At 59.5% G+C, this 26,535-nt stretch overlaps 1 protein-coding gene and 1 long non-coding RNA gene across 6 annotated transcripts; one reads left to right on the top strand and one right to left on the bottom strand.

Moving 5' to 3' along the window:
* Positions 1-3,563: 3,563 nt before the first annotated feature.
* Positions 3,564-24,878, top strand: UPP1 (uridine phosphorylase 1). Of its 4 annotated transcripts, XM_072791773.1 has the most exons (10): positions 5,488-5,505; positions 5,691-5,719; positions 9,377-9,453; positions 15,764-15,815; positions 18,406-18,523; positions 21,539-21,697; positions 22,113-22,227; positions 23,739-23,948; positions 24,207-24,353; positions 24,568-24,878. In XM_072791773.1, exons 1-10 carry the CDS (start codon positions 5,503-5,505, stop codon positions 24,720-24,722), a joined length of 1,065 nt encoding a protein of 354 aa, XP_072647874.1. In that variant the 5' UTR covers positions 5,488-5,502; the 3' UTR covers positions 24,723-24,878. The 4 variants fall into 4 exon arrangements, with proteins under 4 accessions (XP_072647877.1, XP_072647876.1, XP_072647875.1 ...); XM_072791776.1 differs by lacking the exons at positions 5,488-5,505; positions 5,691-5,719 and adding an exon at positions 3,564-3,680; XM_072791774.1 differs by lacking the exon at positions 5,691-5,719 and having other exon boundaries at positions 5,483-5,505.
* LOC140613215 (uncharacterized) lies at positions 13,785-16,895 on the bottom strand. Of its 2 annotated transcripts, XR_012014393.1 has the most exons (4): positions 16,490-16,895; positions 16,129-16,314; positions 15,723-15,968; positions 13,785-14,344 (listed from the first exon to the last, which is right to left on the bottom strand). It is a non-coding gene; the product is annotated as an uncharacterized lncRNA (long non-coding RNA). The 2 variants fall into 2 exon arrangements; XR_012014392.1 differs by having other exon boundaries at positions 15,723-16,314.
* Positions 24,879-26,535: the final 1,657 nt, after the last annotated feature.

The following is a 26,535-nucleotide window of genomic DNA, read 5'->3' as shown; positions in this document are numbered from 1 at the left end:
AAGGCGCTGACACCATCAGGAACCAGGAAAGTGCAAATTAAAACCGCCACCGGGGATCAGTGCACAATTCTCAGAATGACTAAAATAAAAAAATAAGGATAACATCAAATCCTGGCGAGGTTGTGGAGAGACTGGATTTCACATCCGTCGCTCGCCAGGATGGAAAGTGTTCCCCCTGCAGGAGACAACTGGGCGCTTTCCTGGGAGACTAACCGTGTGATCCCGTCGTGCCCAGCGGGCGCTCCGCTCTGTACTGGCCCCGACACGGTTGCGGCAGCTGCGGCCTCCGCGTGGAAACAGCCGCGGTCCTCCCTGGGGTGGGTGCTCACAGGGCCCTCGGCCTCTCAAGACAACCGCCGGGGTGTGTGTGCAGGAATAGCAGGGCAATGCGACGGCGACAACCAGGCTGGGGGCAAAGCCAGAGGGGAGCCCCGAAAGTAAAGGGGGGCTCTGGAGGAGGCTGGAGAGTCTGGGAGGCTCGTGAAACAGCAGACGGACGCCCTGGGATAAACCAGAGCTCGGGTGGGCTCTCGGGCTGAGGGGCCTGCCTGCCCTGCCAGGCCCGGGGTCAGGGGATGGGGTGTGGTGGGTCCAGGTGGGGCCCCTCCCGTGGGCGGGACCTGTGCGCGGCCCCCTGCTGGCCTTCCCGCTTGGGCTAAGCGAAAGGTCCTTTCCATTCTCAGAGAAGCACCTGCTACGAAGAGCGGCCGAACCTCCAGGGAACCCTGCTGACTAGACAAGGCCGTCGGGGAAGGTGAGGTACTATTGGTTTCTGTGTCTAAGGCTTTTGTTTTTAATGACACATTTGAGAAGTTGAAGACCAATGAGCGGATGCCAGGTTAGGGATTAGGGGCGGGGATAGTGGAGCGCTAAACACCCACCCTAACCCTTGGTGGTCGGTGAGGCAGCTGCCCCAGCTCAGGGCAGGATCAGGGCCCCGGGGTGCAGCCCATGTCGGGCTCCCTGTTCCCTGGGGAGTCGGCTTCTCTCCTCTGCCCCTCCCCAGCTTGTGCTCTGCTTCTTTCTCAAATGAAAAAATAAAATCTAAAAGAGAGAGAGAGAGAGAACTAAACACAACACGAAAACGGGTACTAGAAAACAGGTAATGTGCAGAGTGTCGGGTGTGCCAGTGTCATGCCCCGGGTGCAAACCCTACTCTAGGTCTGTGAAAATGTTCCCTCTGGGGGAAACCGAGTAAAGGGCACAGACATCCTTCTGTGTCACTCCTCACGACTTCATCTTTGCCATTCGAGTTGCCGTAATAAACAGACAACCTGGCTCACACACAACAGAAATTTCTGGTGCACATCATGCCCATCTGTACACTGAGCTCAGGTGGGCTCCAGTAACTTCCAGGAAGCCAAGGGCTCTTAGGATTCCCGGATGGAATGGGGGAGAACTGCCGTGGGAGGTAAAGCCATGGGGTTGGGGGGAGAGCCGAGAGCACACAGCCGTTCAGCAGAGGGGAGGGCTGCCGGGTGGGCGCTCGCTTGCCAGCTGAGTTTGGGGTCCCAGGCAGGCAACTCCGGGGGTCCTGGCTTCCCTGCTGAGGAGGCCCCTGTGGAGGAGACTGCACCTGGCAGCAGTGCTCGGACAGTCAAGTGCCAAGAGGAGGGCACGAGCGAGCTGGTGGCGCCCGGGGCCACCTCTCCACGTCCCGCTGGGGGCGACACAGAGGCACCTGCTCCCAACTTGCCAGGCCGGAGGTGCCGCCTTCTCCGTTCGTCCTCCTCCACAACCAAGATGCTGGCTGGGACCCACAATACTGTTCGCTCTTTGAAGCGTCTGCCTCTGTCTGATGCTCTAGGACGCAGGAGAGCCCCTGAGATGGAAGGGGGGCCACTGGCACTGGGACTTGGGGTGTGGGCCCTGGCAGCGACCGAGCCTCAGTTGAAAGCTCTACAGTAACTCTCAGCTCTTCTTGGGAGGAATCCTGTGGAATTAGTCCTCGGTCCAGGTGAGCCAGGTAGGAGTGGGTGACATTATTCTTCTGTGGCCTCTGTGGCGTGACTTCTTGTGTGGGAGGCCACTCACAACACATCTCTGCAGAGGTCCCAGGTCCTGGGTGGGGGAGCTGGCCTGGCTGTGGGGAGGGCCCGCGTGTCCTTGGCATCTCTGCAGGGAGCCAGGCAGGTGGCAGGCTGGTGGGCGGGGGCTTTCAGTGGTAGTTTAGAAACGGCCACGGTTTCTTCTCCAGTCTGTCGCATTTATGAAGTGTCAACTTGACAAATACGTCTTAGGTATTGGATTTCCCAGTTCGTGGGCAGCCTCTTGGAAATGGAAGACAAAGTCCTTCACAAGCCCAAGGGCCTTGGGCCACCCTGGGCACCGCTGTGGAGATGCTCCCCCCCCCCCCCCGGGGCTGGATGCCTGTCCGGGGCACCTGCCGGGCAGCGTGGCACCTGTCACTGTCCGGGGCACCTGTCACCTGTCGGGGGCACCTGCCAGGCAGCGCGGGGCAGCCCGTGTGTTGGCTGCTGCCAGGCCCTGCGCTCTGGGCAGGCGGCCCATTGAATGTGTCAGTCGCCTCCGGCCGGTGCGTCCCACTGCCCCCTGTCACTAGCGGGCTCCAAGTACCGCGAGGGGCCCAGAAAAATCAACCCACAGGATGGAGGGACCGCAGCGAGGCGGCCGGCCCCTCCTGATACGCCCCGGCTCGGCCAGGGCTGGTTGCACTGTTATCTCTCCGGAGGTTCCGCGCCCGCCCGGGGCGGGGCTACTGTAGACAGACCCGGACCCCCGCCCCCGCGGTCATCCTGCCTACGCCCCGAGAATAGATTTCCTCCCCACCCGGGGCTGCAGGGGGACCAAGCCTCAGCCCGGGGTGGGGAGTGGAGGGGCAGGGAGGATGGAGGGATGGGGGGATGGGGGGTAGGGAGGATGGGGGATAGGGGGTAGGAGTGTGGGGGGTTGAGGGGATGCAGGGGGTGGGGGGTGGGGGTTTGGGGGTATGCGGGGGGGCGGGGGATGCAGGGGGTGGGGAAGATGGGAGGTGGGGGTGTGGGGGGGTTGGAGGGATGCGGGGGGGTGGGGGGATGCAGGGGGTGGGGGGATGCGGGGTGGGGGATGCAGGGGGTGGGGGGATGCAGGGGGGTGGGGTGGGGGATGCAGGGGGTGGGGGGATACAGGGGGGTGGGGGTGGGGGTAGGGAGGATGGGAGGTGGGGGTGCCGGTGGGGGTGCGGGAGGTTGGAGGGATGCGGGGGGGGGGGGGGATGCGGGGGGTGGGGTGGGGGATGCAGGGGGTGGGAGATGCGGGGTGGGGGGGATGCGGGCGGTGGGGGGGATGAGGGATTCAGGGGTGGGGGATGCAGGGGGTGGGGGGATATGGGGTGGGGGTGGGGGGCCGCCCCCAGCTCGTCTTTCCCTCCCACGCACGTCGGCTCCCCGCGGCCCCAAGCCCTCCTGGGGGCGCGGACAGCGTCAGTGCCGGGGGTCGCCCTGCGGCTCCCCGGGGCAGCGGGGCGGGGGGTGACCCGTTCGCCGTCCGGCCAAGGCTTCCCCGCGCTGCGGCGGCTTAATGAGTAACCGCGCCTCCGCCTCCGCGTGAGTCAGCGCGGCCCCCGCCCGGAGGAAGGGACCTGGGCGGAGTCGGGGCGCCTGCCGGGAACCGGGCGGGGCGGGGAGCGGTGACGGCTCCGCGCAGACCGCGTCCGAGCTGACCCCGCCGGTCCCTGCGCGGTGAGTGCTCCACGCCGGGCCCGGGCTCCGCGGTCGCGCAGCAGCTTTGGTGTCACCTGCTGGGGAGGGAGGTGGCTGCGGCGCCGGCTGGGAAGGATGCTCGGGGAGCGGCAGCCGCGGAGAGGAGCGGGGGCACCGCGAACGGACGCGCGGGGAGCGCGAGCAGGGGCGGGGAGGGGTGGGGGGCAGGGGCGAGGAGGGGGTATACGGCGAGGGCGGGCGGGGAGGGCGCCCCGAGAGCAGCGGCGGGAGGGGCGGTCACGGCGAGGGCGCGCGGGGCGCAGGGTGCGGGTAGCGGGGTAGGCGCATTGGGCTGCGGGGGGGAGCGGGGGGGCGGAGGGGGAGCGGGGCGGGGGCGATTGAGGTTCTGGGGGTGCTGAGAGGCCGTGCTTGGAGGGTGCTCGGGGAGAGCGCGCAGAGGGCTGGGGCGGGTGCGGTGTTGGGGAGAGCCGGGTGCGGGTAGCGGAGTAGGCACAGAGGGGTGCGGGCGGGGGGGGGAGCGGGGTGGGGGGGAGCGCGCAGAGGGCGGGGGGGTGCGGGCAGAGGGGGGGGGAGCGCGGGTGGGGGGGAGCGCGCAGAGGGCGGGGGGTGGGGGCGGGCAGAGGTTGGGGGGGAGCGCGGGTGGGGGGGAACGCGCAGAGGGCGCAGGGGGGGTGCGGGCGGAGGGTAGGGGGTGGGGGGAGCACGTAGGGGGCGCGGTGGGCGGTGCGGGCGGAGGGTGGGGGGGAGCGCGCAGAGGGCGCAGGGGGGGTGCGGGCGGAGGGTAGGGGGTGGGGGGAGCGCGTAAGGGGCGCGGTGGGCGGTGCGGGCGGAGGGTGAGCCGGGTGGGGGGGATCCGGGTGGGGGGGAGCGCGGGTGGGAGGGAGCGCGCAGAGGGCGCAGGGGGGGTACGGGCAGGGGGAAGCTGTTCCTGGACCAGCCGCCGCCGCCTCGCCCCGACCCGCGCCCCCGCGCCCCGGGCGCCCCGAAGGCCGCGGGTGTGCCCGCCTCGGTTGGGGGTGCGCGCAGTGGGGACCCGCAGCCCGGGCCGCAGAGCACATAGAACCCCCCTTTTCTTTGGGGGGTAAGTGAAAAGCTACTTTGTGGGACAGATTTTTACCCTTAAAGAACAAAGTTCCACTGAGTGGGTTGGAGGGTCCATTGGCTTTACTCGGTCCCCCACGCACGCGGCCGCATCGCATCAGCTGCGGGAGCTGAGCCCCGGGAGACTGCTACAGGCAGAAGGGCTGGGGGGGGGGGGAGGGAGGGGGGAGGGGGGAAGGGCCGCTGTCGGGGGGACGGAAGTCATCATATCGTTATGGCAGGACAGGATTGTTCCCGCAAGCTCCTGTTCCTGGGGGAAGGGCCGGGGCGTCCCCGCCGACCAGCTGATGGCAGGTGGACTGGCCAAAGGTCAGATTCCGCAGAGGCTAATGGGTCAGAACTGTCAAAAGTTCCGAAGTAACAGAACCGAAGCCCCGACTCCCCAGGGTGGTGAGGAGGAGCAGCTCGAGGGAGGGAAGAGGGGCAGGGAGGGAAGAGGGGCGAGGGAAGGGGCGAGGGAAGGCCGCGCTCGAGGCCGGCATGAAGCAGCCGGCTGGTCTGGACAGGGCTTGGCGCCCATGTTTGAATTCTCTTATTTTTATTTTTGGGATTTTTTAAAAAAACTTTTACTTATTTATTCCTGAGAGACACAGAGGCAGAGACCCAGGCAGGGGGAGAAGCAGGCTCCCTGCGGGGACCCCACGCAGGACTCGCCCCACCCTGAGCCGATGCAGATGCTCCTTGGCTGAGCTCACCAGGCTGACCGCCCCAGCCCCAGGCGTTCCTAGAATTTTTTTAAATGGTAGGGAATTTCTGGTGGTTTCACCATACCCATCTGGGGAAACGGGGAAGTTTCACTCTTGATTTCCTGAGGCAGGAGCACGAAAGTGGCCTGGGTCCAGTCATGCAAAACAAAACTTCCTATGACTAACGTCTTCTGCTCAGTTTTTTTAAGGATAATCTCCCCATTTGGTTTTGATTGAACAGATACTAAGTCTCCATTTGCTGTCCCACAGGCAAGTGAATCCATTTTGGGACCGGTCCTTTCTTTTTCTTCTTCTTTCTTCTTTCTTTTCTTCTTCTTTTTAACATTACCAAACCTTGAGAGCTCCAGTGGACAGAAGCTTGCATTGGACCCCTTTGAGTAAGGGTTACGGCGGGAGTCCTGACACCCGTTTGTCCCGCAGTTGTAGAGAGCCCACAGTCCAAGATGAACCAGCACAGCTGGGATTGGTGGCAGGTGGCGCGTCCCGGGCATCATGCGTGTCTGTGGTCAAGTGTCCAGGCGCAGCCTCAGGGCTGCCGCAGATCCGGCTCCCTTCTCCAAGTGGGGGCTGGGCCAGGTGACCTGCCTGGCCAGGTGACTCAAGGTCGCTGGTGGCAGCCTTCCTGGCCACCCTGGAACTGGCCTCTGTGCCAAAGGTCAGCCCCGCCCCAGGCTGCTCCACTCAGTGGGAGCGACCTAGAGACACAAAAACCGAGAGCAGGGCTACTTGCAAGGCCACTGAGGCAGTCTTAGGGCTGCTGTGACCCATCCTCCCTCACCCCGCCCCTGCTGTTCCCTTCCTTGTCCCTTTGTCTGTCCACACCCTGCCTTGCCTGGCCCTTCTGGCTCCTTCCCCCTTCCTGCTGTCTTCCGTGTTAGAGACTTTGGGTTCCTTTCATTGGCTCTGAGCTTGGCTTTTGAAGGGTTAGTGATTTGGGGAAGTCGTCTCCGTCTTAAACCATGAGAAAGGTTTTCACCGCTGCCCTACCCATCAGGCCTGCCGTGTCCTGTGCATCCTGCGTGCGTCCCATGTCCCCGGAGCCAGGCCTACTGCCTGCCAGTTTGCACGTTCCCTCCCCTTTTTAGAGGCCAGATTTCTAGTTCTTTCTGCAGAAGCTTCATGGTCCCACACATTACATTATTTGCTCCAGGGCTTTCTGCACTGGTGGGCACCGCAGTAATGTTTTAGTTTTTTTTTTTTTTTTTAAGATTTTATTTATTTATTTATTCATAGAGACACAGAGAGAGAGAGGCAGAGGGAGAAGCAGGCTCCACACAGGGAGCCTGACTTGAGACTGGATCCCAGGTCTCCAGGATCACACCCCAGGCTACAGGCGGCGCTAAACTGCTGCGCCACAGGGGCTGCCCAGTAACGTTTTAGTTAAAAAAAAATAAATTAGTTTTTTACATGGGTTTTTGTCCAAGAGGACTTTGTTATGTTTGCTGATCATAAAATTAATACAAACTCATTGTTAAAAAGCAAAACAAAACTGTGCCTGGGTGCCCCAGTCGGTGAAACCTCTTCCTTGGCTCAGCTCAGGATCCCAGGGTCCTGGGGTTGAGTCCTGCTTTGGGCTCCTGGCTCCGCAGGGCGTCTGCTTCTCCCTCTCCCACCGCCGCTCCCCCTGCTTGTGCTCTCTCTCTGTGAAATAAATAAATTCTTGGGGGGCACCTGGGTGGCTCAGGGGTTGAGCCTTTGGCTCAGTCATGATCCCGGGGCCCACATGGAGTCTGCTTCTCCCTCTGCCTCTCTCTGTGTACGTCTCATGAACAAATAAATAGTATCTTATTAAAAAAAAAAAAAGAAAGAAAACCACAAATCTAATACAGGAAATGAAACTTGGCAGCTTTTCCTAATCTCTAAAGATAAACGCTGATCACTGCCCTCTCTCTGTCCCTGAATCACACACACAGACACTCATGCACATTTGCTTTTGAACCGTGTTCATTCAAAAGTCATAAACGTTTACGTACCAGGCTATTCACACCGAGTAGCCCACATATCTGATTTTAAGCTTAGTGGGCTAATAATGAGAACAACCCAAGAAAACCAAAATCAACCATGGGGTTTCTATTCTTGCAAGTTGGATGTGGCGACAGGTGAGAGGGGAGCCCTAGGTGCTCAGAGCAGAAGCCCCCTCCCCAGGGATCCTGAGAGCCAAATCCAGGCCTGGATTTCTCTGGAAGGCTGACCACCCCCAACTCCCACCCCTGAGGGAGGGATCTAGGGACTTAGAGACACTTTTGAAGTGGTGCTTCCTTCTGCAGGGACAGGACCCGCACAAGCATCCCTGCCAGCTGCATCCTAATACCACTTCCTGTCAGTTGTTAGGATTTTGTCTCCTGGATCCAGAACATACCTCACTTTTCTGTTCTTAGCATACCTCTGCTCATGCTCTATCTCCCTCCAATCCCAACTGTGCCCAAATCCTGTTTGGGGAGGAAAAACTTCTATCCTCTTAGGTGTGGTGTTTGGGGGGCTGCAAATTAAAATGACAAAAGACAGGATAGCAAGAGAGAAGACGGATTTTTACATATGTCTGTACAGACGGAGTGAACAGAAACGTGTGGGTCCGGGAGGCAGTTCCAGTTTGGGGGCTTACTGACTATTTTAAAATAATAGGGCATGGGGGGGCAGAGGGACACTTCTGAGAGAACAAACGACTTCTGGGGGAGTGAAGCTAAAGAGTGCTTAGGGAGACACAGGACTTTGGAAAAATAAATGATTCCTTAGGAAAATAGACTGGAGATAGGATCGTGACAAGGTCCATTTGGTTCATTTTCATGAAGAGATTGGAGTTACTCCCTGGGAGATAATTCCTAACAACTGAATTTCTTTAGGAGGCCCTACCTGGAGGCAGACAAGGGATTTCAGGAACTCCAGTCCCTGTCATTCCCTGCATCACCCTCTGGGAGGCCCCATTCCTCCATTCACCCTGCTCCGCCCTAGCAGCCTCCCCAGTGAGGCTCCGAGCCTGGGGGGGTGGGGTCGGCGGGGACCAGCCCGAGCCTTTCAACCTTTCATGGATGGGCAGGGCAGCAGCCGCTAAATCAGGGGTGTGTTTTGCAAGTTGGCCTTTCTCGGAAACAGGAAGTGGGATGCGCCAGGGTTTGCTCTGAGATGCCCAGACTGGAAATCCCGTGTTATGCCAACAAGTGTTGTCAGGAAGCGCGTTCTTTGGTTTTTTGCATAATCTGTGGAAGGGGGAGGTCCCTGGTGTGAGGCCACTGTAAACCAGCAAGACCCCTGAAAAAGCAGTGGTCAGAAATCGTCCCTAAATTCTCCCAGCGACCTCTCGGTTAGATTGCACAGAGGGGTGTGAATCCCCGTCTCCCCTTCCTCACGGTGGGCCTGCACTCCCGCAGGTGCTCCCTCCTGGGCCGAGGCAGGGGCTCTGAGGCCTTCTGTCTGTTTTTTTTAATTATTATTAAAATTAAATTAATTTATTTAATTATTTTTTAATTGGAGTTCAATTTGCCAACATACAGCATAACACCCAGTGCTCATCCCATCAAGTGCCCCCTCAGTGCCCGTCACCCAGCCACCCCCACCCTCCTCCCCTTCCACCACCCCTAGTTCGTTTCCCAGAGGTCGGGGTCTCTCATGTGCTGTCTCCCCTTCTGTCTGTTTTTTTGTTGTGAGCTGGAGGAAAGGGGACCCTGGTGGTCGCTGGGCAGCAGTGGACTCTGCGTGCGGGGACTCCTCCTTTTCTACACTAAACCCTGTGGGCCACACTGGGCTCCGTGTGAACAGGACTGGCCACTGGCTAACCCTGTTTCCTGATTCCTTTGAAGGTCGGATAAAATCGGACACAGCTTTGTTCACTTTTTGCCAACTGGGAAAATTCTTTTGAAATGCAAACGTAGCACCGTGTCCCTGAATAGTCATTACCTCTTTCCTTCTCAGCACCGGGGGCTTCTTTTCCGAGAGCAAACCGGCTCCGCATCCCTGCCTGTTCACCTGTGGCCGCTGGAGGAGTCCAGGTGAGTGGGCCGCTGCCCGAGAGGATGGTGGGCTCCTGGTTTCTGCCTCTGCGCCAGGAGCCGGGGAGGGACCTCCTGCCACGTGGGCCGCTCTGCTCACCGCCTCCTAGCCTCGACCCCCCTCCGTGGGCAGGCAGGCGACAGGGCCGCAGCGTTGGGCGTGAGGCCTGCAGCTCGGTGGCGGCGCAAACCCGCGCATGAGGCCGCCCGCAGCCTCGGCTGCACTTTTCCAACCCTGCGGTGCCGAAGTCCAGGCTTCCTGGGCACTGAGGGTGGGGACTGGCGAGGGGACGGTCGTGGGGAGGCTCAGGGCCCCGAAGGGCCACAGGGGCACCAGCACCGGGCAGCGATGGCTTCTCCGGTGAGAGGCAGGGGGACAAGCGGGCGACCGAGCAGCACTTTCCCTGTGAGGCCAGACAGGATGCTCTCCGGCTGCTTGGGTTCCTGTTTGGGGTCGGTCCGTGGCCTCCGGGACGGCACATCTAACTCTTCCTCTTTCGAGGTCTCGCTGCCAGCGGGCTCCCCACCCGCAGAGGAGACATTAGCATCCGGAGGGCCCAGGTTGGGGGCCGGGGCGCTGCTTGCCCCTGGGGACTGGGGACGCCGCAGTGAGCCGCCCCCCTCCCCTCTGATCTCCCGTCGGGGGAGAAGTGACAGGCTGAGGGGAGCAGGAGGCGTGGACCCCGCAGGGCAGCCACCGGGGCTCCGCTGAGGCTTGTGTTTCCTGGAAGCCAGACGCGTGCGGAAGCCGGGCGGTCAGGGAGGATTTGCTCGCTGTGCTGGCAGCGCGGAATCAGGACCCAGGATCCCGATCTCTGGTTAAATCCTGACACGTGTGTGGTGTCCTTGCATTGACTCTCTGACGCCCGACTGCAACTCACTGGGGACCCCGTCTCCCCGGGGACACAGTCAGGCCCGCGGGCTGAGGGCCGGCCCCCCTGCACTGCCCCCCACGCCGGCCCCACGGCCAGGTTGTCACCAGCCCGTCCTAGGTTCCCACAGCCCGTCCCTGGCTTCCACGAAGTCGCTGGAGCGGCTCACAGAGCTCGGGACTGTTCCCTCCCTAGACCCCAGGTTTGTGATGAGAGACAGACAGGAGGGCTGCCCGGGCGGGGTCTGGGGAAGGGGCGCGGGCTCCAGGCCCCCCAGGGCCCACCATCCCCACATCCCTTGCTCACCAACCTGCAAGCTCTCCAGACCCCATCCTTTTGGGATCTTATGAGGGTTTCGGTATAAGAACATGATGGGAAATCCGTCGGTCCTTGGTGCTGGATTCAACCTGCAGCCCCTTCCCCTCCTGGGGTGGGCGAGGGGCCGGTCGTGCTAACCCTTAACACGTGATCGGTTTCCCTGGCAACCAGGCCCCGTCCTCAGGCATTTGCCAAATAGCACCTCCTTAGCATGACAAGAGACGGCTCCAAGCCCAGGTCTGGGGGGGAACCGGGGGTCGGTTAGGAGCTCCCCCAGCCGGGCCTCCTGCGGGGACTTGAGCTGGGCCGAGCCTCGGGCAGGTGGATTCCTTCTGATAAACACACCAAGCGCTGTACACGTACTTCCTCTTATTTATGACGCTTTAAACAACATTGTCTCTTCTCTAACTTTATCCTAAGAGTACGGATAGATGCGATACATCTAATAACTTGCAAAATACGTGCTCATCAGTCATGTCCGCTTTCCGGAAAGCTCTTGGTCAACAACCAGCTATGAGTCGTAGTGAAGTTTTTGAGGAATCAAAAGTCAAAAGCACCAGGCGGATCTTCCACAGCGCGGGGCGTCAGCTCTCGTAACCCCGTGTAGTTCAGGGGTCCGCTGTAGGGGTCCGTCGACCCTGCGAGTAGAACGCCCGTCACTTTACCAGCAGCAGGTGGGTTTATTCGGGGATGAAAGAGGTTGACAGCCCTGGACGAAGGAGCTGTTGCCAACCCGTGGGCGGGCCCAGGGAGCAGAGGCAAGGCCTGTGTTGTGAGGGGAGAAGGGGGTTGATGAGGAAAGTGTCTCTTCCTCAGCCTGGAGCGTGGAGCGGTGTCCATGTGCAAGGCCAGGCCCACGGACACTCCCGTCTGTCTCAGCCTCTTGGGTCTCTGGTTGGCCACGAGCATTGGGCATCCCGGGACGGCCCCAAAGGGAGAGTCCAGGAGTTCCCAAGGGCGCAGATCCAAGATTCAGGACTGATGGCAATGCCCTTGATGAACGTGTTTGGAGGGTCTCCGCAAATTTTGCCGGTTGAGTCTTTGCGGTGCCGTTAGCGTGTTTAACCAACCAGGAGGATGGAGGACCGTGTGCGCGATGGAAGGGCCCTAAAACTAGCGGAACAGCACAGACTTGTCAAAGCACCTGGGTCACAATGTAGTTCAAGAGGGGACCCCCAGGGAGGGATAAGCTTTTCTAATAGGATCGTAGTCACAGAGGAGATGTTGGCCTGTCCACACGACAAGGCTTCGTTCCAATATGAAAACCGTGACCCAAAACAAATCTGTATCCATGACAAGGAGGGATCTGCATGAAACCCACTGGCCAAACTTCACATAGTCCATTGGGCAACATGGGTACGTTTCCAGGGATTGTACTTTGGGCAAGGGGCACAAGCGGAGTCCCCACCCATATTGGTCCATGAATACCGTCATGTCTATAGTGGACCCGCGGTTTGATGCATGTACTGGGGATTTGAAATTTTCTGGTAGGGCCTGCTTGTTATTTGGTCTAAACCCAGATTCTCAAAATAAATAAATAAATAAATAAATAAATAAATAAATAAATAAACCCAAATTCCCTTTTATCAAACCAACAGATATCAGATTTCCAGTATCGATTCCACTTTTCTGGGGCAGGCTTTTAGGACCAGAAAGACTTATCATAAACGGAGCAGTCACCCGGAGGCTGTCTCAAGGTTGAGCTCTAGGAGAGCTAGGAGGGCTTCTGCATGGGGCACGGGCTTGGTGACAGTGTCTGCGGTGGCAGGCATGTTCTGGGGCGAGGGGGGGGGACGCCTCCATGGGGCAATGGAGATCCCCGTGTTTTGGGGTGAGGGTTCCAAGGGCATCCCCTCAGTATCATGCACAAAGAGGGAAAAGGGAGATTGATAATTAGGATGTCCGAGGGCAGGGGCTTTTGCTAGACTTTAATGACTCAAAGGCCTGTCATCTGCCTCTTTCCAAATAAGAGGGTCAGGTTTGTCTTTCTTTTGTAAAGATTATGCAGACCGAGCCCTGAGAGACCAGTGTGGAATCCAGTGTCCCCAGTAGCCAGGCAGCCAGGAAAGCCTCCTAACTGGCACTTGCTTTTAGGCTTTGGGAAATCCAGGATTCCTTGAAGTCCACTGCATCCACGTGGAGTCTTCGTCTGGAGATCAGGTGCCACAAATACTGACTTTGTGCAAACTGCGACATTTCTTTGGAGGCTTTATGTCCCTTTAAGGCCAAAAGATTTGACCGGGGTGGGGGTGGGGATGGGGGGTGGAGCAGCCTGCAGGGACCTGTGCCGCCCTTGTCAGCCTCTGAGGTCTGCGGCCAGTGAGAAGGATGCTGTGTCACCCTGGGCGGGACTGCCCGGTGTACTGCTGCTCCTCCCAGGTGAGGGCAGCGAGATCCTGGCTGTCCTCATCACCCGGAGTACTAGAAACACACCCAGAGGTCGGTTACAGGGACATACGTGCGGTGTGGTCGGTGGGAAGGGAGTCAGCAGCACGCGGGCATTTGGGGGGACGGTGTTCCTTCTGCACCTGCTCGGAGATCCCTGGCACAGCCCGGCCCCGGCTGTCGGCTTCCTCACAGGTGAGGTCAGGCTGCTACAGGCACCAGGGCAGGGGAGGCCCGAGCCTGCTCTCTCAGCGGCCAGACGCCCTCAGGGCGTCTGTATGTATAGGGCTTTGATTAATTCTAGGCAGGGGTTTTGAGGGATCTATTTGAATCTTGTTGGCAGGTGCACCGTGGGTTGGGATTTTTGCCCCAGAAAGAGGGCGATCGCTGATCCGATTGGAATAAATCGGATCCCCTTTGGATTCCCCTTTGGAGAGAATGACAGTTTTAACGGTCCTTCCTGTAGGAGACTCAGCTGGGGTGTGAGCGAGCTGGTTGGCCGGGGTAATTAAACCTGGGGTGGGAGACAGAGTTTCCCATTTCATACTGGGTTTTTTAACAGAAAGGGAAAGATCCCAGGTCAGCCCAATAATAAGCACAGAGTGAAAAGGAAGACTAGAATCTTCTTTAGTTTTTTCAAGATTTTATTTATTTATTTGAGAAAACGCAGAGAGAGAGAGAGAGCGAGCGTGCACGAGGATAAGCAGGGAGAGGGGGAAGCAGACGCCCCCCCCCCCCCCCCCCCGCCCCAGCCGGGCAGGGAGCTCCACCTGGGGCTCGACCCCAAGACCCTGGGATCATGACCTGAGCCGAGGCAGATGCTCCACCACTGAGCCCCCAGGCACCCCTCAGTTTTCCTTTTTAATTGTTTGCTTGCCTCGTTTAGTTTACAAACTGTATTTTGGAGAGAGGCAATGTTAGATTCCTGGTAGCGCTTGGAAGCTTCCAAATACCAATGTAGAAGGAATTCCACTTAGTTCTGTCAGTTTTAGGACCATAGTGACCTGATTCAGCTCTGAGAACATTAAGTTTGGCCCCATAACGGCCCCTGGCCCAGCCCATGTCTGTAAATACACATGCGGAGCAACCATGGTTTTTAAACGTAAAACCGGCCAGAGTCCCAGGAGCAGGGGGACAGGGGCCTCAAAGCACATCGACGACTGGGATCCCATTTCTTTGAGGTTTTTCAGGAACAGACTGGTTCCAGAAGGAATCAGAGCAAAGGCCACACAGCTTCTGGAAGAGCAGCCCGGTTGCACGCAGAACCTAGCCCGAGGGCCAGGGCGGCTCCAAGCCCACACGAATACTCTGAGATGCTAAAGGAAAAAAATAAAAAAACGAAGGCGTTGGTAAACTAGGAATAGAGCCTAAGAGCTTGAACACAAGCACGGGGCTCAGAATCCAGGGGAACCCTTGCCATCAAGCCCCAGCGTCCGTGAGAAAGCAGAGGATGACCCCGAAGCCCAGGGTGGGGGGGCTGTCTGCTCACCCGCCCCCGGCGGCCGCCGCCCACCTCCCATCCCCCCAATGGTAACCCTTAAATATAGACACTGCCAGGTGCTTTGCCAGGGACAGGCGGGTTTATCCGGGAGTGAAACAGAATTCTAACTCGACCCAGCAGCTGGGGCAACACCGCAGGCAGGTCCCCGTCAGAGTAAACGGGCTCGGGGGTGTGGTGGCTCCTGGTCTTCTCCGCGCTTGGGGTCTGCTAAAAATGGTCGGGAGTCCGGGGATCTGTCCCTTTCCCAACAGCGCCCTCGGGGCTCCGTCGAGGGCTCCGGGTTTGGGTTTGGGCCAGCCGGCTGGTGTGCTGGCGGGGAGCCCCTGGCCTGGCCTGGCTGTGCGGGGCTGACTGTCTGGCTGATGACCCGGGCCTGGGGCCACCCCGGCTCCGCTTTCCTGCCCCTGCAGCAGGTCATGGGCTGTAGTCACCGAGTCCTCAGGCTGCGATCTGCCCTGGCCTGGCGGGGCCCTGGCCGTGGCTGCGAGTTCTCCTTGGGCCACAGGGATGCGGCCCCCGCTCGTCCCCCTGCCCCGGGTGGCCCTGGAGACCCGCCCTTCCAGGCGGTGGGGGCCAGGCTGGGAGAGCAGAGGGTGACCCGCCCCGGGTGTCTGTGCTCAGCCCCTGCGTCCACAGCCCGTGGGTCACACACCTGTGCCCACGTGCTGCGCCCATCGAACCTCTGCGGCTGGCGGGACCCTGTGACCGCCCGGGAGCCCGGCGTCCGCTTGGCCTCCTCTGGGCTCAAGTAATTGCACAAGGAGGTGTTAGACGGTGGCTCGGGCCGGGGCGGGAGGCTGAACGCTGAGGACAGCCGGGCGCAGAGCCCCTGCCCGCCCGCCCGCCCGCCGACCACTGCCCGGCTCCTCTGCACCTGCTCCTCTCAAGTCTTCCCTGGGGACACCTGAGGGGCTCAGTGGTTGAGCGTCTGCTTGGGCTCAGGCCACGATGGGGGGGGCGTGTCCCGAGATTGAGTCCCATGTCGGGCTCCCTGCTCCCGGGGCGGCTGCTTCTCCCGCTGCCCCTCCTCTTCTCGTTCTCTCTCTCTCTCTCATATAAATAAAATCTTAAAAACGATAACAATTAAAAAGTCTTTCCCAGATCCTGAAGATGCATTCCTAACTCCTTCCAGTTTGGCGCAGCCCCGTTCCACTACATTTTTGGCAAATAAACTCTTGAGATTTTTTATGCACCTGAGTTTATTCTGAAATAATCATGTGCTGTTTTCCCCTAGGTGAGAGAATGGCTTCCTCGGGGTCCCAGACAAAGACACGTGGCAATCACAGGTGAGGCTCCAAGTGGACGGCAGGCTGGGTGGATTTGGGGGCATATTGTGATTCCGTTTTCCGGAGAGCTCTCGCTCCCTGGCTTCCCGTTGGCCGCGGAGAGGTGGCTGCCATGGCGGGAGCTCCAAGGCCAGCTCAGAAGTGCGGCCTCTTCTGAAAGACATTAATTCTTAAAAAATTGTTTATTCGTTTACTTACTTACTTCGAGAAAGAGCAGGGGAGGTGCGGGGGGGGAGGGAGAGGGCATCCCCGCAGACCCCCCCTCCGGAGCGTGGAGCCCAGTGCAACTTGCTCTCCCGTCCAACCAGCTCACCACGCACGGTCCCCTCCTTCTTTTCCTCTCAGAGTTACTAATTTGGGGCCACCTGTGCGGCGGCGCAGGTGCTTGGGCGTCGGACTCTTTCTTGGCTTCCGCTCAGGTTGTGATCTCGGAGTCCTGGGATTGAGCCCACGTGAGACTCAGAGCTCAGTGGGGAGCCTGCTGGGATTCTCTCTTTCTCTAAAATACATAGATAAAATCTTAAAAAGAAGGAAAGATGCACATCTTTAAAGGGAGCCTCTAGGTGGGAACACGGCTGGCGCCCAGCTTCGGGGGCGATCGTGGGCTTTAGATGAGCCACTACTGTCCACGGGCTACGAGTACCGGCATTTCTGCCGCCAAGTTGGGTGCCTACCGGGTCCTGATGTCTGTAATGCCCGAGCCCCGCGGGGGGCTGCGTGCCTGGCGCCTGGCTCTCCGTCCACCCGCTCTTCAGCCGCTGAGCGCCCGTCTCCAGCCCACACCCCGCACCGGGAAGCTTCTGGAACCAGCCACCCGCCATGTGTTTTGCGTTTCCTTCACGAAGTAGGTGCTCCAGGAATATTTGTCCCATGAGTGAAGCAGCCAAATAAAGCAGATAAAGTAACTGCAAGGTGCGTGCAGAGTAGGGAACTAGCTTTCCAAGCAAGATCTTTGACTTGGTATTTTGAAATCTTTTAAAAAGTCCGTTTGAACGTGTTCCGGTTCACCGTGGCTCCTGCCCAGCTGATGCATTTTAAAACCGTTGCCACTCCTTGCAGTCGCACCCCATTTCCTTCTCCTTCTCTTCCTGGAATCAGAGACAGAAAAAAAAGCGTTTTCCATGTTGAAATATGTGGCTAAGTTTCCTAATCATGTCCTGTTTCGTCAGTCCTGCCTCTGTGGTCAGCCCCGCCTGGGCACCACCTGGACAGCAGAGGGGCCGGAGGCGCTGTCGGGCTGTGATGTCACGGCGCTCCTCCCGGCCCAGGGGCGGGGGCATGGGCGGGTGAGCGAGGCCGTGGGCCGCAGGACCCCACTTCCCCGGGCTGGCCTGCCGCTCCCGTCCACGCTGCCCTCAGGAGTCCCCGCTGTGGGACCTGCCTCCGCCGAGAGCTGCGTCCCTCCGACTTGGAGCACCACGGGCCGCGGGTGCCTCGGAGTGACCGGGGCAGGGCAGGCGCCAGCGCGGGCGGAACTCAAGCCCGACCTGCTTGCACTCCACGGGCAAACCACCCGTGTTGTCCCCTTCACCCGCCCCGCGGAAGCAAAAATACTTAAAAAAAAAAGAAAAGAAAAAAGGATTGGCATCACGGCTCTCCCGAGTGCCTGGGCAATGTGTGTTTTTGGTTAAATTTTGAAACACTGGGCACGGGTCCTGCACACTCCCTGCCGTCTGGGCACCTCGGGCCGATCACAGGAGGCCTCTCCCCAGGGCGTCCCGCGAGCAGCTCCATGGGCCGGGTGGGGGGCCCTGTGGCCGGCCTGACCAGGCTGCTAAGTCCGCTGCACCACTGCCATGCCCCAGGCCACGAGGCTGCTTCTCTTGCATCGTTTCTTTCTTAGGGTTAGATTGACGGGAACCGGGTCAGGGGTTCCGGGCCGAGAGTTCAACTCGGAGTCGGTGTGCGTAAGGGTGCCAGGCCGAACACCGCACAGACCCCCACCCCTGCTCGTGGGGTTGGAACCCAAGCACGCGGGCCTGCGTGTGGTCTGTGGCCCCTTTCACGTGACGACAGCTGACAGGGCCCCCTGCGGCCTGCAAAACCAAAAATATTCCCTCTCCGGCCCTGTATGAAAAAAAGCAAACCGCAGGCCACTGTTCGGGCCAGCAGCGTGTCGTCTGGCGCAACAATAACATGAGCCCCCCACTCCGATGCGGAAGGTGGGAAGCTCTGCGGAGGAAACCAAAGGGAAGGACGCCCGTGTCACCCCTCCCTGGACGTGCAGCAAGGCAACAGAAGTGGCGCTGAGCTGTGCAGGCTGGGAAGGTGACCCCTGGGAGGGAGGGCCGGGGCAGTGCCTTGTCTCCGCTCCACCCATGTTCCCCACCCGAGTGTTGTGTTCTCCAGGTGCAGCCAAGGTCCTGAGGCGCATGCCCACGCGGGGGGCAGCCGGCTGCACTGGTCGTCGGGCGAGGTCGCGTCGGGGGCTCCGCGTTCCTGTGCCTGGGAGGGGGAGCATGTGCGGGGCTGCAGGACCCTGTCACCCCCCGATACGGGCCACACGCATCTTGGGGACCCCGGGCACCTCCACTACGGCAGCCACCGGTCTCCGGTGCTCTGCAAACCTTTCGCCTTCCTCTCGTGACAGTGGCCACTTCGTACAACCTGCCAACCCAAACGTAGCGACGATGCCGGAGGACGTCCTGTACCACCTGAGCCTCAGCACCAGCACGCATGACCTCCCCGCCATGTTCGGGGACGTGAAGGTACAAGGCAGGGCTGGGGGGTGGCGTCTGCTGAGGCCGCCCTCACTTGCGTCTCCCCTGAGGGGGCGCCTGGCTGCTCAGTCGGGAGGGCACACGACTCGGCTGCGGGGTCGTGAGTTCGAGCGCCGGGTTGGGTGTGGAGATGACTTAAAAATAAGATCTTTTTATAAAAAAAAAAAGTTATAGGGACACTTAGACGGCTCAGGGGTTGAGCGTCTGCCTTCGGCCCAGGGCATGACCCCAGGGTCCTGGGATCGAGTTCCGCGTCGGGCTCCCTGCATGGAGCCTGCTTCTCCCTCTGCCTGTGTCTCTGCCTCTCTCTCTCTCTCTCTCTCTGGGTCTCTCAGGAATAAATAAATAAGTAAATAAATAAATAAATAAATAAATAAATAAAATCTTTGAAAAGAAAGTAATATCTTCATCAGATTTTTGGCAAATTGTTGATTTTAAAGTATGTAAACTCGTGAGTGAGAGAGAACTCGTAAGTCCGGCCCTGTTGGGCCCTAACCCTCTGTACACCCAGCCCCGCTGGGAAGCGAGTGCAGGAGACTTCCTAGTGCTCCCCTGAGAAAAGGAAAAGAGGACGGGAGCGCTGTGTGGGGCAGAGGCGGCGCCTCAGCCACCCGGCCCTCCTGACCCAGCTGAGCGGCTGCAGGCCCAGAGGCCTCCGTGCTGGTGCGCCCAGGACTCCGGAAGCGGCTGTGCCGGGGGGTCAGATGCACCAGCCTTTAGATTCAACATCGAAGCAACAAGTGACCCAGGAGTGACCCAGAAGTTGCCGCTGTTCCCCGGCCGCCCCGTCGGGCCCTCTTTCATCAGGGGGTCCCAGCTGCGTGCTCATCGGGTGGTGATTTCCCAGCTGCTGACGTGGGTTCAGGGAGAGAGAGACAGAGACAGAGAGAGAGAGGGAGAGAGAGAGACGGAGAGACAGAGACAGAGAGCGGGAGAGAGACAGAGACAGAGGGAGAGACAGAGTGGGAGAGAGACAGAGAGAGACAGGGAGGGCGAGACAGACAGAGAGGGAGAGAGAGAGACAGAGGGAGAGACAGAGAGAGACAGAGAGAGAGGGACAGAGAGAGCAGGAGAGAGACAGAGGGAGAGACAGAGACAGACACAGAGAGACACAGACAGAGAGAGACAGCGGGAGAGAGAGAGCAAGAAGAGAGAGCGGGAGCGGGCTCAAGGAGGGGGACAGGAGGGACAAGCAGACACCCCAGTGGCAGGGACCCCAGTGGGCCTCGACCCCAGGCCCCGGGATCACGGGCAGGGGCTCCACCCACGGAGCCCCCCAGGCGCCCCTGCAACCGCGTCTGTTCTTTGTATTTGAGATTCTGGTTTTTTGTTTGTCTCTTTTTTTCTTAGTTTTGTTTCTTAAATTCCACATGTGAGCAAAATCCTACGGTATTTATCTTTTCCGACTTCCGTCGTTCAGCACACACCCTCCGGCTGCAGCCGTGCAGTGGCAAGGTCCTGCTGGCTAACATTCGCGTGCGTGCGTGGCTGTTGGTTCACTACGCCGGGCGTGCACATAACTTCCCTGTTGGTGTTTTCGTTTCCTTGGGTCAGTGCTCAGTAGTGGAATCACAGGCCAGAGGGTAGCTCTGGTTTTAGTTTTCTCAGGACCCTCCGCGCTGTTGGCCGCAGCAGCTCGCACTCCCACCAGCTCCCACCAGCAGTGTGTGTGAGAGGCTTCGCTTCCTCCACACCCTCGCCGACGCCTGTTGCGTCTTTTGTTGTTGATTTTAGCCACTCTGACAGGTGCCGGTGGGATCTCCGTGTGTTTTTTTTTTTTTATAAATTTATTTTTTATTGGTGTTCAATTTGCCAACGTATAGAATAACACCCAGTGCTCATCGTGTGGTTTTGATTTGTGTTTCCCTGATGATGGGTGACGCTGAGCATCTTTTCATGTGTTTGTGGTCCATCTGGATGTCGTCTTTGGAGAAATGTCTATTCAGGTCATTTGTTAAAGATTTTATTTATTTATTCTTGAGAGACACACAGAGAGGCAGAGACACAGGCAGAGGGAGAAGCAGGCTCCGTGCGGGGAGCCTGACGCGGGACTCGATCCTGGGACCCCGGGGTCATGCCCTGGGCCACAGGCAGAGGCTCCACTGCTGAGCCCCCCGGGGGCCCCAAGTTCTGTATATATTTTGGATATTAGCTCCTTCTGCATATGTCATGTGCAAATATATTCCCCCACTCAGCAGCTTTGTCATTTTGTTGATGGTTTCCTTTGCTGTTATGGTGTTTTTCCAGGTGTTCTTTTGTTATTTGCTTTCCGTGCATTACAATTTAACCTACAATTTGTTCTAGGCTACGGAAATTTCTTTTGTCATGTTTAGAGACTAATAATTCCTTCAACATCAAACTGCTTAAAACTGATTTACCTACATTTCCTTCTTGTGTACAACAAAATGAAAAATGAGTTCGTAGATGTGGCGCTTGGCAGATTAAAGGCTTCGTATCCCCGAGAGCCACCCACCCACATGATCGCTCCCGATTCCCCAGTTCCCACGGGGCCCTGGCTCTTTCCATGCTTGGGCCATCTGGCTCTCAGGCGGTGGGTGGAGGTGATGCTCGGAAGCCCATTTGCAGAGGGGCCCCAGTTGCACGGCGAGGAGCCCACATCGTTTTATTCCAAACCTAGGCTCCCTCCGGGACACCAACCAAGCTGTGCACCCGATGGGCAGAGCCGGTGCAGCCATAGAGCCCGGAAGAGCAAGGGTCTGGTGTTCCCGTGTTGTGTGGGGCTGGTTATACTGTCCGGGCCTCCTGCACCGGTGCTGGTTCCATGACCCAGTCGGTGCTTCTCAAACTGAGCGAGCATCCAGAGCACCGGCACCCGAACAGCTCGCAGAAGCACCGCAGACAGCGTAGCTCTGGGTGGGGCCAGGGACCTTCGTCTCCCGTGAGACCGGGCAACACTGACGTCGGCGGGGGCCCCAGGGAGGACCCCGCTACGAGGACGGTGCACGGCGCCCGGACTGACGGGGCTGTGTTCTCTGGCTGCAGTTCGTGTGTGTCGGGGGCAGCCCTACTCGGATGGAGGCCTTCGCCAAGTACATGGCCAAGGAGCTGGGCCTTGACCACCCAGGTGCTGAGTATCCCAACATCTGCGCGGGGACCGACCGCTATGCCATGTTCAAAGTGGGACCCGTGCTGTCTGTGAGCGTGAGTACCTGCCCTGGCAGTGGGCTCTGGGGTCGGGCTCTGCAAGGGGTCGGGCCCTCCGCGTGCAGCCTGGTCCCCTGCACGTCTGTGTCCCCGGGGCGGGGGGGCCAGGGACGCGGCGAGCCGTCGACCAGCACCAGCTGTCCAGAGCGCCCCCGGGGTGCAGAGACGGGTTCAGTTCCTAGAGACAAGCGGCTGCTGGTTCCCCACCGAGCTTCTCAGCGCCGCAGACGGTGGCTCTGCACGTGGGCCGCACTGCCTGTGTGGACCTGGGCAAACGTTTGCACCTCCCAAAGTGTTCATAGTTTTAAACGTGTGTTTGGAAGTCCGTCCTCTCTGGCTGTCAGCCTGAGATGCGCAGGGACACAAGGCGGCCGCCCCCTGACACGACGCTGGCATCTCCCCCTGGTTCTAGCACGGCATCGGCATCCCCTCCACGTCCGTCATGCTGCACGAGGTCATCAAGCTGCTGTACCACGCCCGCTGCTCCGACGTCACCGTCATCCGCATCGGCACGTCTGGCGGGATCGGTGAGCATGCGGGGCCTCCGCCGGGGCCAGCGTCCCACGCAGGACCTGGCGCCGGGCGGGCCGGGCTTGGCATCTCCGAGCTAGTGCCCAGCTTTGCCCGAGGGAGCTCGTTAGCAGGAGGCATGTCTAGAAGCTTGTTTGGCCATATGTCTCTCCAGCCGCATCTCGCAGCCCGGCCCCCAGAAGCAGGTCATGGAAAGGCGTGGGGCCGAGCTTGGGCAGGGCCTGGTCCTTCGGGGTGAGCGCTGCCCCGCCGGCTGCCTGCCTCTCTCTCTTCCTTCTAACCGCGTCTCCGCTCTCTCCTGTCCTCCGCCCTCCCTATTCCTGCAAGGACTCGCTCGGTAGGAGGAAACCGACGGGAAAGTCAAAGGGACAGATGGCAGACAAAGTTAAGATAAGTGTCTTCAAGGTGCCTAAAGGGTCCCCAGCTGGTCCCAACCACGGTGTTTTGTCCTGTCTCTGAAAGCCGCAGAGAGCACGGAAGGAGGACAGGAGGCAGGGAGACAGCAGGGAGCGGGGGGTGGGGGGGCGGCTCCAGTGCTCGCGTGCTGCCCACGGGGAGCTCCCGGGAGGGGCCTGGGGAGCCTCCAGCAGCGGCGCCCGCCTGAGGGGCTCACAGCCGGAGGGGGACGCGGGCAGCAGGAGAGCCCGCATTCTGGGGGCGTCGAGGGAGTGAGAGCCGCCACTGAGCCTCCTGGAGGTGGGAGCAACTGCAGAGTCGCTCCCCCCCACCCACCGCCCAACCTAGCAGAGCGGGTGGAGACAGAGGCCAGGTACACGCCGGGGAGCGGGATGGACTGTCACGGTTCAGGAGGATGGCGGGCCGGTGGCGCTGGGACCATCCCCTGGCTCCCCCCGCCACCCCCGCCGCCGCCCCTAGACGTTGAAGCAGCCAGTTTCCCATTCCGGTCGGTGTCAGAAAGGCTCGTGGTCAGTCTCACCCAAAGTGCTCAGAAGATCAAAGACTAGGAGCAGAACGATGTCCCCCCAAGGTGGAGACGCCCCGGGAAGGTGTGCCCGGGAAGCCTAGGATGTGGAGCCGAGTATCTCAAGGGTCAAAGGCAAATGGGACTGGCTGAGAGTCGGGGGCTGCTGGGCCGGGTGCGGGGAGCACAGGGCTTCCTTAGACCGTCCTTGTCTACTTCTGCGGTCACTTGAAATCTTAACGAGAAAGCATAAAGCAGGAACCGGGGAAGCACCGTGGTCACCCGAGCGGTGGCGTGCAGGGGACAGCAGCCAGGACTGTAGACCCGGAACCTGTAGTGGAGACAGGGGGGCCCCCCTGGCAGTGTCGTCCTCTTTGCTCTTTTCTCTTCCGTATTCTCTGCACTGCTTACGCGTGACACCTATCATTTGAGTAAAAGAATTTGATGCAAAAAATGGGTCCCTAGGAAGTCTGTTTCAGACCATTAGCGGGTGTCCCGGTATTTTGGTGCGTAGACAGGCGCTTTCCCCCGTGCGTGCCCCCTGCGTCTGCCCCGTGTGGCCGCGACATCTGCTGCTCCCTTCAGGTCTGGAGCCTGGCTCCGTGGTCGTCACCCAGCAGGCGGTGGATGCCTCCTTCTCGCCCATGTTTGAGCAGATGGTCTTGGGGAAGCGGGTGGTTCAGAGGACAGACCTGGACCAGGAGCTGGCGAAGGAGCTGATGCAGTGCGCCACAGACCTGCCGGAGTTCCCCACGGTCCTGGCCAAGACCATGTGCACCTCAGACTTCTATGAAGGTGAGGGGCCGGGCCTCCCCTCCCAGCGGCGGATGGGGCTTCTGCGTGAGGGGCGTCCCTCCTGCCCGGGCTCCCGCCTCTTCCACGTTTCCATGGTGCACACAGCACTCGCTGTGAGCGGCCGGGGTGGGCTCCAGGGTGGGCATGGCCAGTGGGATCCCAGGGGCCCCTGTGCCCTGGCGCGTAGTGCGGTGCTGGCACGCAGTAGGAGCTTCCTCTGCGCGTGTGGTCAACGCTGCCGTATCTCCGCGTGTCCAGGCCAAGGCCGTCTGGACGGCGCTCTCTGCTCCTACACCGAGAAGGACAAGCAGGACTACCTGCGGGCGGCCCACGCGGCCGGCATCCGCAACATCGAGATGGAGTCTTCAGTCTTGGCTGCCATGTGCAGCGCGTGTGGCATCCCAGGTAGGTGCCTCTGGTCTCCGGGGTCCCTCCTCCAGGGCCCAGCCTCCAGGCCCCTATCCCCAAGGGCCTTGCTTTCTTGAAGGTTCTTTTGGACGTGAAGGCTGGGAGGGGTCAGGCGAGAACAGGGCAGGGGCAAGCGGAGGGGACACCTTGTCCTGGGGAATCCAGGGAGAAACCGGGCGCTTCGCCCTGACGTGCTGCTTGCTCTTTGCAGTGGCCGTGGTGTGTGTCACTCTGCTCAACCGCCTGGACGGGGACCAGGTCAGTAGCCCGCATGATGTGCTGGTCAAGTACCAGCAGCGGCCACAGCGCCTCGTGAGCCACTTCATCAAGAAGCGCCTCGCGGCCACCGGGACCCTGAAAGCCTAAGGATGCGCGGCTACGATGGCTGCAAATAAAGTCACAGTCTGGGCGCCTGGCTGGCGCAGCCCGGAGAGCCCGCTACTCCTGGGAGCTCAGGAGCCTGAGTTCCAGCCCCAGTTCGGGCAAGATTACTTAAATAAATAAATACATTAAAAAAAATAATTCCCCATGAAAATCTCCTTTTGTAGAGTCTTCGTGCACACTTCCATAAGAATTTAGGGAATTGGGTTGCAGCTCAGGGGCTAAGAATCCTGCATTAGTAACAAAAATTTTTAAAAGCTTCTGTGGGGTGTTTTTTGACCACATTAGCTTAGCCTGGGTTGGGTCTTGTTGGAGAACGTTCCCCTCGATGCTTGAAGTATTTCTAGAGAAAACTTTCAGACTTTTAAAATCTTAGGAGAGAAAATAAATTAAAAAATTAAATAAATAGGGATCCCTGGGTGGCGCAGCGGTTTGGCGCCTGCCTTTGGCCCAGGGCGCGATCCTGGAGACTCGGGATCGAATCCCACGTCGGGCTCCCGGTGCATGGAGCCTGCTTCTCCCTCTGCCTGTGTCTCTGCCTCTCTCTCTCTCTCTCTCTCTGTGTGACTATCATAAATTAAAAAAAATAATAATAATTAAATAAATAATAAATGAATAAGTAATAAAGAAATAAATAAATAAATAAATAAATAAATAAATAAATAAATAAATAAATTCTAAGGAGAGGAGCTCTCAAGTCAGGGTCCCCTCCAGAGAGAGTTTTGTGAAAAGAATTTTTTAAACGGTAAAATCCTGCTGGTCCTACAGATACAGACGATCACGTGTGCTGGGAGGAAAACATTCTTGCGAATGTAGGACGCTCCGCTCCCGGGAACCAGCAGGCCACTGCCCCACGCACCCTAGACCGCTTGCCAGGAGGCCAGGCCGCGACTCTCACCCCGTTGTGCAAGGAAGTGGAGCTGCGGGCTCCTGGAGGGGCGAGCTCGGGCCCCTGACGGCCTCGAGGGCTTGGGGCTGCGCGTTCCTGGTTCCACGCAGCACAGGCCCCGGTGGATCTTACGTTGTAAAACCGAAAGGTCAGGCCTCCTGGCAGCGGGTTGTTTACAAGGAGCTACTTGTGCCCTACAGGTGCCCCCGGCACAGCCCCGCACACCACGGGGCCCTCGTGCGCACACAGACCCGCGTGGACACCACCCAGCCGGCGCCCAGGTTGGCCGAGGATGCACCCAAGCGCCGTGGGAAGTCAGTCGGACGAATGTGCCGGGCCTCTCGGAGGAAGCCGCTGCCGCCGCATCGTTCGGACAGACGGTGAGACAGGTGCCCGGGGGCTGGTCTCGGGGCAGCAGGGCCTGCGTGGCTCAGCGGGTGAGGCGTCTGCCTTGGGCTGGGGCCTCGATCCCCGGGTCGGAGCCCACGCCCGGCTCCCTGCTCGGCCCCCCCTTGTGCTCGCTCTCTCTTCCTCTCTCTCCCAAGTCAATAAAATAAAATAAAACATAAAGAATAAATAAATAAATGACACTGCAAACCCCAGACAAGCCGACGGTTCCAGAATCAGGGCGACGTGAAAGGCCATTGCGGAACCATGCGGTGTTTATGGAGCCCGGGCAGCTGTGTCCTGGACCAGGGGCCGCACTCACTCCGCAGCGGGGTGCCGTCTCGGCGGCGGGGGTGCTCACGCACAGACCCGTGGGCGCCGAGCTGCAGCTCCCTCGTCTGTAGTGTCCCCCTAGGGTCCTGGCACCTGCCCCCCTCCGCTTTTCCTGCAACATTGCTCCCCTCCTCCACCACCCAGGTGGAGACCAGGGACTGCGGGATGGCTTTCTTAGCAGTGACCTTC

Source organism: Canis lupus, chromosome 21 (assembly GCF_048164855.1).
Source record: "Canis lupus baileyi chromosome 21, mCanLup2.hap1, whole genome shotgun sequence".
NCBI classification, from domain to species: Eukaryota; Metazoa; Chordata; class Mammalia; order Carnivora; family Canidae; genus Canis; species Canis lupus.
Note: the sequence above shows the minus strand (reverse complement) of the source record. Positions and strands in the feature narration are given on the sequence as shown.

What these genes read in the sequence shown, in the direction of transcription:
- UPP1 (XM_072791773.1), top strand. An exon ending in TGGCCGCTGGAGGAGTCCAG is followed by an intron (nt 9,454 to 15,763) that starts GTGAGTGGGCCG and finishes GTTTTCCCCTAG; the next exon opens with GTGAGAGAATGGCTTCCTCG. An exon ending in CAGCGCGTGTGGCATCCCAG is followed by an intron (nt 24,354 to 24,567) that starts GTAGGTGCCTCT and finishes TGCTCTTTGCAG; the next exon opens with TGGCCGTGGTGTGTGTCACT.